Consider the following 12,049-nt stretch of genomic DNA (forward strand, 5'->3'; position numbering starts at 1 on the left):
GCATGCTGGCGCTCCAGCCTGATGTCCTGACCGAAGACGCCGGCGTCGCGCTCGCCAATCGCCACCTCTCCATCTTCGCCGTCGCGCACCTCTACAATGCCCTATATTAGCTCAGCCCCACGCAAGATATCTAGCGTAAGCTAGAACGCGCTATAGCGCGCCGCTGCCTGACTTGACGATTCATCATATTGCGCTGAGGAAGACGTGTAATAAGCTTATGCGGACTCTGAGAGAGAGCGTTCGGGATTGGCTGGGGGTCGTTTACCTGTCGGTGACTCATCCGGGGGAAAGTAATGACCATGGGTTCTTGGTTATGGTGTTGGGCATCCTGGACAAGAGGAATATGGAAGAACGGACTTGGCCGCAGAAGAAGAAGAAAGGTAAGGTAAAGACTTTTGTGGGCGTGAAGCAGCTGAAGTTGGTGTGGGGATAATGGAGGAAATTCGAGGGAGTGCGGCCAGAGCGAGCTAGAGGGGGGCTCATGGTTCTACATGATCTGTAATGATATTTTTGTTGGTCAGGATCTGTATTACTACATACTCGTGCTTTGATTAATGGGTTGTGAATTACTACAGCGCTTGACTTGGATATTGTAGGAAAGACTCAGTTCAGCTAGACAAGGCCGTACATCATTGGTAGGGGTGGCATCCTAAGCTCAACGGAACGGCTAAGCGGTGTCCTTGAAGATGGACTGTGCTACCGTTTCACAGGAATCGTGACGTGTCGTAGCGTCAGTATGAACGACTTGGGATGTGAAGTGTAGTCCAGTTTCACTGGGAAGAGTCCAAGACAAACGAATCCCTGCACCAATCAAACCACCTTCTCATCCTCCTTCCCATGGAGTGTAACATGACCGGGTCAATTTTTGGCACTGGGTGTGGCTTGTGGAAGATTATCTTTCCTCCATGCACCGGTGCTCCCGGCCTGTCGCTCTGGAACACAACGGCCGAGCCGCCATTGTTACGCGCGGAGAAGCCAGCATCGGCCATGGCGAGCACAAAAGTATCCCAATCAACAAGCCTCAAGGCATCCTGGCCAGACGACGCTGGGAACATGGCCGTCAAAACATCCAAGGATCGCTTGTGGGTCACGGTGACCTTCGTTCCCGGCTCGTCCGGCGTGACATTGTCATTGGGGATATCGATCGGGCTGGAATCGACCGCGGGCTCTAGTGGCCGTGTCTTGATCTTCGTCTTGCGGTGCTGGGGTTCGGGCATTGCGGGTGCTGCCGCTGTGGATGGCTGTGCTTGTAGAGACGCCTCACCTGGTCTCGCTGCTGAAGCTTCGATTTCCCGGACAATCTGCTCGCGTTCGGCGTGTACGCCTTTCGTATGCTCGGCGTTCTCGTACATTGCGAGGAACCCGAGAAATCTTTCCTCGTCGTCCTCCGGAAGGTTCTGTGCCGCAGTCGCCTCTCGAAAGGCCGTCGAGAGCGACTTCCAGAAGTCGTGAAGTGTCTTGTAAGTGGCGTCGAAGTACTTAAGGGAGTCCGCATCCTTGCGTCCACTGGGCGGGCCCATGTCGCAAAAATGCTTGAGCAGTGCCTCGGAGGTTTTCCGCGCCTTCAAAGATCGTTCCTTTAATTGGACGTAGAATCTCCAAGCAAACCGATCTTCAGTCCTGATGGCATCCGCCCCGACGCGATACTTGTTCTGCGGGCGATGCAGGCGCACCGTGCTAAGCAACTCCGAGGTCGCGGCGTACGTGGATAGCTTCGTGAACAGGATCTCATCAACACGGGCGCGATCTTTTGCGGAACATTGGACGAGGTGCTCATCAAGGAAATCGAATAGCATGGCGCGATCGAGGCGGCACTGGTCGTCCGGGGGGCCCTGAAGCTCCATCAGACACCATTCTAGCGGGTCCGCATCGAAAAGCTCCGTGACGGGTGTCTCTCTCTTGCGCCTCATTTGGAAGAGGCCTGCAGGTGTCTCCTCAAAGCTCCAGTTATGATGGAAGCCCGGCCGCTGCGGAATGATGGCCCCAAGGTGCTTAGACTGGTGGTGCATCGCGTTCACTAGAATGAGCTCCAACCCCCCAAGGGCTTCGTCATATTTTCGCGGCAATGGCTGGCCGGGCGCGATGTTGTCCCTGAATCGATTATGCAGGGACTTGGTGTGGAGAAATTCGTCCCAGACGGAGTCCCAGAACCAAACAACACTGATGTCCTGGACCACCTCCCGGGTGATGATCTTGAATGCGTCTTCTCTGAGGAGATGTTTCACCACGGCATTCTGTTGTATGGACCGCACGTAGCGGCGCATGTAAGACGGTTGGGTTTGGAGCAGCCAGAGGTGATCGGCGGCGGCGTCCAGTTGGGCCTTCGTTTCAGTCACAATGGTGTCCATGTTGAATATGGGTGGAGCGGAGAAGGGCTGGTAGGTGAATTGCGACCAGTAGGCAACATTTCCACTCTTTTTAGAGCCTGCATTAGCCATGTCAGTAAACTTGGCAGACCCGGAAGGAGTGCCCAAATCAGCCTCTTCAAGTATCTGGTCGACAACGCGCCGGAGGAACCTCAAGAGACGGGCTTGTGCTTCGATAACCAGCCGGGCTCTGGGGAATCCAATAATGTCCGATCGGTGGGCGGAATCCGCCTCCCAGGGAACGAGATGGCCGTACTGGGAGCCATGCAACACAACGCAGCTCTCATTGAAGTCGACATCGAGGAATCCCGCAGCCCAAGCAATAGTCAGCTCTTTGCTGTCGAACGCAGCCCACATATCAGGAGTATAGTGGGTACGGTTGTGGAGCAAGCCGAGGAAGACTGCCGGATCCTTTTTGAGAAGCTCGACGCTCAAGTATGGCAGCAGGAAGGAGTCGCGAAGATTCCGAGCATCCTTCCAGGTCGGCTGTGCGCTGGTGTACCTCGCCATGAACCAGCGATGCATGTAAAGGTCGGGGTTGGCCTTAAGTAGCCAGCTTTCGCGTTTGTCCCTGCTTTTCTTTTTCCACCTGCTCATGATCCTGTCGCCGTGGGTTGCGCATTGTTGGCGCAAATGCTCTCGGTCTTGCTGGGCCTGCGCGATGAGCTCACCAAGAATCTTGCTTGCTTCTGCCTGCGAGAGTCGCTTTTTATAGCAAAAACAATCGATCCCCTGCTCGACTGTGGTATAGAAGCTGTTGTGGCAGTCAGGGCATTCGCAGGGAGCTACACAGAGCGGGCATTCTCTGGGAACAGTTGTCGGAAGATCGCCCTCAACGTAAACCGCACGTGCGGGAGGATGTTCCACGGTCTGCATGATAAAGCTGTCCAAAAGACAGACTCAGATGGTCGTCGCGTCTGGTATGCTGGTGATGTGTCCACTTCCGAGGTGAGGCGTTGCAGGAGTTTGTTGTAGTTGCAGAGGGAGAGCGAGTTGTGGGGCAAAACAAACGGGCGGGCGCTCGCGGGCATGCGCGTGCCGGGTGTGCGGTGCCGCGACGGGAGTGCACGTGATTTGGCTGCCAATTTGGCGCGCGCGCTGACCTTCACTTCCCGACTTCTTCTTTCGTGAATGCGTCACCGCCACGCGAGACTCGGTACGCTTGGAAAACTTTATTGTTTGTCGCTACTGCCACATCATATCGACACTCATCCCTCCTCTCGAAGCGCATCGTCACCCGCGGGTAACTACATTCGCCGTTGCACATACAGAAGCTTGGGCCGCTCGAACAAGACCGTACAGCTACATGCGGGTCTCCCTACGAAGCGCCCGCGGTGCGGTCGCGGCTCACTTTAGCAGAAGACCCAGAGGTCTTGGGGCGAAGTGCCTTCATTATGCTCCGCCGCGCGATCCTTTCTTCTGTTTCCGGACTGGCCGGGCCCCAAGTGCAATCAGTCAGGTGGTCTTGTCGCGATACCAGTGTGCATCATTGCCGTGCATGCTTCTATCAGTGCTGCTGCGTGCCAGGTATCTTCGCGCATGTTCGTTTGATCCAAAACTACGCTAAGCCTAATCGATCTGGTGAAGCAAACGAATGATTTCGAGCTCACCGCAAGCCCGTCCAACGACTGTTGAGCGGGCTTCACCTGGTAAGAACTGCAATCATCCGAGCTGTCCGCGCTGCCGACCGTCGACCTCGTACTTACTAAGGATGCCACCTCTTTGTCTCCCACCTTCTCTCCGCCAACTACACCATCACCTGCAGCACGAACCGCATCATGCTTGTCGCCACCAACGGACTCGCCCAATTTACCACGGCCCACACGACTTCCCTTCGCTCCACCCTCTTCCAGCAAATGACAGACAACCCCTCCGCCTGCCCACATGATTCACAACTGCTAACCATGTCATGGTGTCTGGGTTTTCGGAGATTGGGCCAATGCCGCCGAGCCTGGTCGTTGCCAGCTGCAGAATGTATCCAGCGATTTGGCGATAGACATGGTCCAGTCCAGCATCATCAATGTTCGGATCCAGCATCACGTCATCGCCTGCACCCCGTTGCTTCAGAAGGGTAGACAAGCGCGTTCCGCGGACGATACTCATGATGATGAAAGGGCCCATCCGCTGTGGGCTCAGGTCTGTGGAGCCGAAATCGAACACGCGAGGAACAGGATGAGTTACCTACGAAGCCTCCCCGTGCCCATTACCTTCATGATACTTAAGCTTGCGTTGCAATACACTTGGGACGATTATGCGGGCTGCAATTTCAGTGTAGCACTGTGCTTTTTTCAAAAGCAACGGCTTGGCAACATTATCGGCGGCGACATGATAATGCTTCTGAACAGCCACCGCCGTCGTGGCCACGAGCAATGATACGAATGTTCAATCACCAGAGACATTTCTGAGCATTCTGAACTGATCTGGATTCCAGTCGAACAATAAGAAATGGGTGGCGCATTTCTTACAGGTTTAAGCCGAAATAGCCTCCAAGCTGAATAAAAGGGCCCGACGCACCAAATTGCTGAAAGCCGTACTTTTCTTTTCCGCCGAGCCACGTGTTGACCTCTCCGTCCCTTTCATCCGTATTGCCGATCTCGATTGGTAGCTTCTTCCTCGACTTGGACAGCGCCTTGACGGCCGCATCCAATGTCTTGTTGATACATCCGTGGTCCGTGAGTCGTAGCTTAACCAGCTCTTTCCCCATTGTTCGCGTTTCCCTCAGCACATCGAGTGCACTTCCCTCTAGACTCCCCGAAGCCTTATCGTTTCCCGCAAAGCATATGTAGCGGAGGCTTGGGCAATTGGTGAACAGTGCAAGTAAAGCATCGTCCGTGAGCTTGGTGGCACCATCGAACTTAACATGAACAAGGTTCGGACACGCCTTCGCAAAACGAATGACAGCAGCGTCGCTGAGGCGGCCGCCAGTGCCTTCTTCTGCATCACCCGCTCGGAAGTCCAGCAGAGAGTGACAAAACGCCGGACCCAGGTTAACAATAGCATTGAGGTGTTCACTGAGTCGATTAGTACTGGCGCCCGGTTTAATGTGCGAGGGAAGCCTACTCAAGAATGGGGAAGTCGCTATAGAAATTCAGTTGCTTGATCCCGTTGACAAGCTTGGATTGGCCATCCTCCCATTCTTGTATCGAGTCAAATCTTACGGATTCCTTCAGTGGATACTCAGGAGGAGCATACGCCTTCTGAACATTCGGTCGACGAGAACGTTGGGCACTGCCGCCACGAGCGGAGGTCCTCTTGGTGATCCGATTGCTGGCCTCGCCCGTCACGGGTCCGTGAGCTTGTTGTTGACGCCCGTTTCTCGGTCTTCCACGGAGCCCCGGGCCGACCATGGTCGCGCGATATGCAAGTGGTGATGGCGGGTCCACGAGTACTACGCTGAGCTTGTTGGTGTACTGGAAGCAGTTGACAATGGCCGAGGGCAAAGCCTCTGACAAGACTATATATGACCGTTCTCCGATGTCAAGGAAGGCCTAGGGGCTGGGAGGGTTACGCGTTCTCCGGCGCGACGCGGGTTGTTTTTGACCGACCACGCGGAAAACCTGATTTTCGCGCGCGCACAACGTCGCTTCGTTTCGGACCGATATCGGGTTGTTTATCTCTTTCCAGATTAGGATTAGTGTGGTTTGGTAGCAAGCGGTGATATTTACCCCCTGCTACACCATCTACTCGATTATTTTTCGTACTCATCAGTTTGATAAAGCCTTGAATGTGGAAGCATAGTTTGAAAGACGAAGGCCTGTATTGTCTAAGAGATCGACAAAGCTGCGTACTTACCATCTTCTCGCCTACCCAGCCCTTCCCGAGCACCGCGTATCATGGTAGAATACTCTAATGACCTGCGGTACCGTCCCAGCCGGCGTTTTAATTGCCGCTTTTGTAACCCTCCACAAATACCCGGCCAACCCTTCTTTAGAACAGCAGTTCTACTGCAAACAATTTGGCGACGCATGCGCCGCGGGCCGCTTGTGGCATTTTACGCTCTGAAGTTATCAATCTCGAGAGCTGTTTGGTGGCGGCTCTCTAAACTTGGAGTGGGGTGTTGATGCTGATTGGCCGCGGGATATTGCTGATTAATCCACATGCATCCCCATCAGCTCACAGCCTTGCGGGATCCTGAACTCTTCCCCCGCAAATCCAAATTCAAGATGGACCATCTACCAAAGCCGCTCAACCCGGTACACGCATTTCCTGCAATCCCATATGTATGCCTTGAGGAATACGACTGTCAAGACTTTCGAGGGTATCCAGTACGCACCGGCTGGTCGTATGACGAGCTCTTGAACTCAGATACATGGATGACACTCGGAAAAGACGGCCCCAGATCTTTCGCAGAAGCAAGGAGTTTCTTGCAAACATGGCTCTACTTTGGCTCCCTCCATGCATTCTTTGGCCAACTTGTCGACTTCGATGATTTTATCGACAAGCACCCGTCTAAGCCACCAACCATACACACAAGGAACTTAATGCACACTGCCAAGGAATTCATCAAACAGACCGAACGCCACGCATTGAATCGACACGCAACTGGCGCCTTGGGACATGCTCTTGGAACTGCTCATAACGTGTACGCAACGATAGTCGAGCGTTGCGCACTTGAACCGAACTTTGTCCTTTCCATAGGCTTCTTGTTGGATTTTCTTGAAAACCTACATACCCGTCTCTGTCAAGGGCAGCCAGATACCTTCGACCTCTACACGTTTTGCAGATTCAATCCACCAATGGTCATGCCGAATGATGCTTCAGGGGCGTTGTGCGATCAAGATGGCATGGTGGATTTCCTGGACTCTAAGCTTGCGTCCTCTGGCTGGTGTCCTCGCTTGGTGGGTAGGCTGAGGGACGAGCGCTTGTCCTTCAGGTCCTATGCACTCTACCTGGGTCCACCAGACGACAAAAGGTATCACGGCTCCTGCACGCTTTCCCACTGTGTCGCGTACCAAATCGACAAAAACCGGTATACTCATCAACACACGGAGGCCAATTGCAACTGCAAGCACGTGGAGACTGACATGGAAGAAATGAGTTCCACTCTACGAAGTGGACACATTCCATTGATCCCGACCGCGGATCTCATGGAAAAACGGCGCTTTACTCCCCTCAACACCGCCATACCTAATATCAAATACGTGGCAATCTCACACGTCTGGTCCGACGGTCTTGGGAATCCATCGAGAAACACCGTCGCCTATTGCCAGATGAGGAAGATCCACGAGGCCGTCCAGTCTCTACCAAACAGCAGTAACCTATTGGCCTTTTGGCTGGATACGCTCTGTTGCCCAATCAAGCCAAAAGAGATGAGATCATTAGCCATCAGAAAGATGAGAGATACGTACGAGCAGGCCGAGGTAGTGCTGGTCTTGGATGGCGAACTCGAGAAACTCAGTCTCAAGGAAACACCTTTCATTGAGATAGCAATAAGGATATTTACCTCCGGCTGGGCAGGACGCCTCTGGACTTGGCAGGAAGGCGCCCTTTCGACGAAGCTGTACATTCTTCTTTCGGATGGACTCTTGAATTTTGAAGACGTGTTTGGCTTCATGGCCGAGCATCATGACGACACAAGTCCGGTGAACTTGAGCGGAATCCTAAACGGAATCATTAGCACGTATGGGCTTGTACGGGGGAAAATCCATACGAGCACGACTGCATTTGATCTGATGGACATTACGGAGGGTGTTGCTGGACGTACAACAAGCGTCGCAGACGACGAGCCAGTCTGCATTGGCGCCTTGATGAACCTCGACCTCCAGTCGATACTGGAGGCAAAGCCCGAAGACCGCATGTGCGCATTCTGGAAGCAATGTCCATCTATACCTATCGAGGTCTTGTTTTCAAGGGCACCACGATTGACGCAGCCTGGCTTTCGCTGGGCCCCTCCCACACTGCTCGAAAAAAGCGACCACATCTTTCTTCGGTCCTCTGAAGGTGGAAAGCCCACTGCGCAAGGACTACGGGTCCGATGTCGAGGATTCCTGCTTCTCGACGCCGTGGACCGGCCAATCAACTTCTCTTTCTGGCTCCGTGACACATGTGGAGGTTGGAGATTCCATGTCTGTAACCCTGCAATGGGAATGACTGGTGGAGGCGTGTTTCGAGCACCAACCCTGGATGATGCCAGAGCAAAGTATACTCACGCGGCACTCCTCATCAAGGAAAATCTCACGACAGACTCACGTTCCAGTTCCACAGGTTCCGCATTAGTCTACGTCTATGCGGACCTGCATGGTGTCCTCTACGCAAGACGAACCAAACGTACCGTCATAGAACTCACAGATCATCCACTCGCAAGCTCATTCCAGCTAGAGCAGTGGAAAAATTCAATCATCGACCCTAAGAGGAAAGGCGTGGAGAAGGTTGGACACAGCATAACCATCGACGGTGTTTGCCACGCAGTTGGTTGGAAGACTTTGAGAGACGACCAGGAATGGTGCATTGACTGAATGCAGAGCATGGAAGCGGTCAGACAGGAGCTCCACGAGTTTTCACTGGCGAATTTTCAGCAGCGATCTCTCCTACCTGAAGTCCAGGCGGTCTGTACCTTTGAGTCGGAAATCCTCTTTTCGCACACGTACACCGTAACTCACGATCCCGCCAGCGTTATATCGAAGCGCTACCGTTACATTCGTTTGGCGTGTCTTTCTTGCGGTCAGCGCCAAGTCCCCGAATATTCCTTGTGTCGTTGCAGTTATTTTAAGCATCGGATATACCCGCTTTTAAGCCTTTAGGGCCGAGCCGGCCCGTGCCGTGCCTACGAACCGCCGACGGGTCATGCCACCCGGGCCCGGTGGGACGGCAAGCCGAAAGAGGACGAGAAATTGCCTTTTTCGTCACAGGCTAAGTGAAATAATGTTGGACTGCGGGCCAGCTTACGCAAACCCAAAACCGTTTTTGTGTCTGGGTGGACGCTCGCGCTGCCGATTGGCCGGAGTGGTGTGAATGTTGGACGTGGCTTGCAGCCGAATCCTGTGGGGGCCAGTGGCTGTTGCACGCGCCGTTGCGTCCACGCGTACTTGGCCCCGTCTTACAACAAACACACAGCTCACTTTCTACTCTCCGTGACTCACCGTCCACTTCAAATTCACACAACGTCCCTCGACCATCCATCCCCAAGACATCCACACCGCACCCTTTTCTCAGCGCGCGCGTCCCCACCTCACCTCTCCGCCACACCAGGCGCCGCGCATCTCTCAAACACCAAAAAACAAACCCACCCAACCACCCAACCACCCACCAACCATGCCACCCACCACGACCGCCACCATCCTCCTCCTCCTCACAACCCTCCTCGCCCTCCTCCCCACCGCCCGGGCCCAACTCGACTCCACCTCCTGCCCCCCCGCCTCCGCCATCGTCTACTCCCCCTTCACACCATGGTGGCACTTCTACAACCGCCCAACCGACACGCGCCAACAATGCTGGAACACGGCCTCCTGCCTCTTCACGTCCGCCGACGAGGCGCGCAAGCAGCAATTCGCCGCGACAGCCCTCGTCATGGGCCTGATCCCTTTGACCCTCAAAGACATCGCCTGGCCCGAGCGCCGCAGCGTGCCCGTGTCCCGCACCCTCCCCTTCGCGCTCGAAGCAGTCGTGCTGGGGCTGGGTCTCGTGCCCGAGGTGGCGGCTGACGCGCGGGGTGTGGCGGTAAGGAATTCGCGGTTTGCGCGGTGGGCGTGGGGGTTAAGGCGGCGGGTGGTGGTGGGGATGGCCGGGGGGATGGGCGTCTGGTTGGGGTTGTGTTATGGCGCGCTTGCGGTGACGGAGACGTATTCGAAGCGTGCGGCGCTGGGGTGCCCCTGGCCGGTGTGGGCGCTGATGTGGTATGTTGTGGGGATCGTGCCGGGGGCGGTGCATGCGGGGTTGGCAAGGGTGCGGGCGAGGTGGATGAGGGAGTGGGGGGAGCTGGGGGAGGGCGGGGATGGGGAGGAGATGGTGGCGTTTGTGGGGGGTGCGGCGGGGGAGGATGGCGGGGCGGGCGGCAAGGGCGATGGCCGGGGGAGGGTTGTGCGTGCCGCGGGCAAGGCGAGGGCGGAGAGGGGGCCGTCTGCGGTTCAGGGGGCGGGCGAGTGGTGGGTTGTGCAGCTGATCTGGTCATTTTATTACACGGCTGGCACCCTCATCTTCACTTCGATCATGGCGGTCACGGTCATTGAGCTGTTTGTTTGGGTCATGGTTTGCTTTGCCACCACTGGTGCCAGTAAGCTTCTTGCTGTTTTCCTGTGTTTGGCTTTCGAGGACAATCCGTGGTAGTGTCTATTAGCTCATTGTATTTATCGAGACCGGAAAGGTCTTAGATTCGACATCACGAAACGGCAGACACTGGGTTAAAATACACTGAGGAGATGACATGAATATTTTGCCATGTTCAGGAGACGAAGCTCATATTCAAAACCGCGGCAATTCAACGCCTTGAGTCTGCGCATCAGCCAGGTACTCGAGAGAGCCAAGTGGCAGTACTGACAGCATATCTCTGAAAACGTCTCCAAAACTCAAGTCCAGAACAATGATGTGAGCGAAAAGAAAGAAAGAAGACTATGGAGGAGGCCCCGACGTCAACGCGGTTACAGAGCGACATCGAGGCATGTTACCAAGTTGGCATTAAAACTGAATTCGAGCGGAGTTATGCCTCCCTAGCGTTGTTGGTTGAAGTCCAGGAATTGCCGGAGAGAATTGACGGACGAGGTAAGCTTTTCCGCGTATAACTACACTCGGTTCATGGAAGCAAACCTTTTGTACCATCCTGATACTCTCTAAAAAGCCGCATCTGCTCCTTATTCAGCTTACGTACCCACTTCTGATCCTCCACTTCCTCTTTGCTGAGGTGACCATCCCTCAACTCAGGTTCTTCGATACAGTGGCCACAAATAGCTCGCACTCGCACACCCATTGTCTTCTCCAAATATGCTGGCCAATGTTTCGCGTAGTATCCCTCAATAACCAGCTCTTTCATCCCTTTGATCTTTCCCAACGCACGCACAAAGTCCACGTTGTCACCCAAACCTCTTTCTTCGAAAGGATCAATATTCGAATCCCTGGTACCCCATCCAATCTTTATGTACCGCAGCCCACTTGCCTCCTCAGCTAAAAGATCGAGAAGTTGAAGCCACGGAGGGAGTCCGGCCATCCATGGCACCCACATTTGCAGTGTCTTGATCAACTTGAAGTTCATAGAACCAATCTGCTGGCGGAGGCGAAACATCTCTTTCGGCTCGCTCATCGCAAACACGTTCTGCGAGTAGAGCATTGAGTTTGCTTCGTGATATACCTGCTTGCAAGTCCGCAGTATGCCTCGTTCCATCGTTCTGTACTCCGGAGCTTGGATCGTGTGGAGCAAAACCAGCTTCTGGTTTGTGTTTCCAACAGCCCATGAAGGGTTTGTGGTCCGATCGAATCGGGCTATGAGAAGGTGCTCGTAGATCAAAAGTCGGAGCTCGGCAGGTAAGGTCAAGAGGGAGATTTTGTTCTTTCGTTTGGCTTCGGGGGTGACAGGGTGTCGGGGTGGAGGTGCAGCTGGACGACTACGGTCGCGCGTGTTGGCTGTTGTCTTTGCGACCGAAGGTTTGCTGTCGGGAAAGTCGAGATCGAAGAAGGCTTTAACAACGTCCTTCGTGAAAGGCATTCCATTTTTCGATGGCGGCATGGTTGCTTGGACTCGTCGAGATGGCGGCTGA

At 54.5% G+C, this 12,049-nt stretch overlaps 2 protein-coding genes across 2 annotated transcripts; both read right to left on the reverse strand.

Annotated features, from left to right (window-relative positions):
* Positions 1-770: 770 nt before the first annotated feature.
* Positions 771-2,891, reverse strand: SLS55_010209 (uncharacterized protein; the record flags this gene model as incomplete). Its single annotated transcript, XM_066781598.1, has 1 exon — positions 771-2,891. The coding sequence occupies one exon, from the start codon at positions 2,889-2,891 to the stop codon at positions 771-773; it is 2,121 nt and encodes a 706-aa protein (XP_066627881.1).
* Positions 2,892-4,827: 1,936 nt separating this feature from the next.
* SLS55_010210 (uncharacterized protein) lies at positions 4,828-5,713 on the reverse strand (the record flags this gene model as incomplete). The annotated part of the gene is made up of 2 exons (XM_066781599.1): positions 4,828-5,377; positions 5,427-5,713. 2 exons carry the CDS (start codon positions 5,711-5,713, stop codon positions 4,828-4,830), a joined length of 837 nt encoding a protein of 278 aa, XP_066627882.1.
* Positions 5,714-12,049: the final 6,336 nt, after the last annotated feature.

This window comes from Diplodia seriata, assembly GCF_021436955.1.
Source record: "Diplodia seriata strain FDS-637 chromosome Unknown scaffold_12, whole genome shotgun sequence".
In the NCBI taxonomy this organism is placed as follows: domain Eukaryota; kingdom Fungi; phylum Ascomycota; class Dothideomycetes; order Botryosphaeriales; family Botryosphaeriaceae; genus Diplodia; species Diplodia seriata.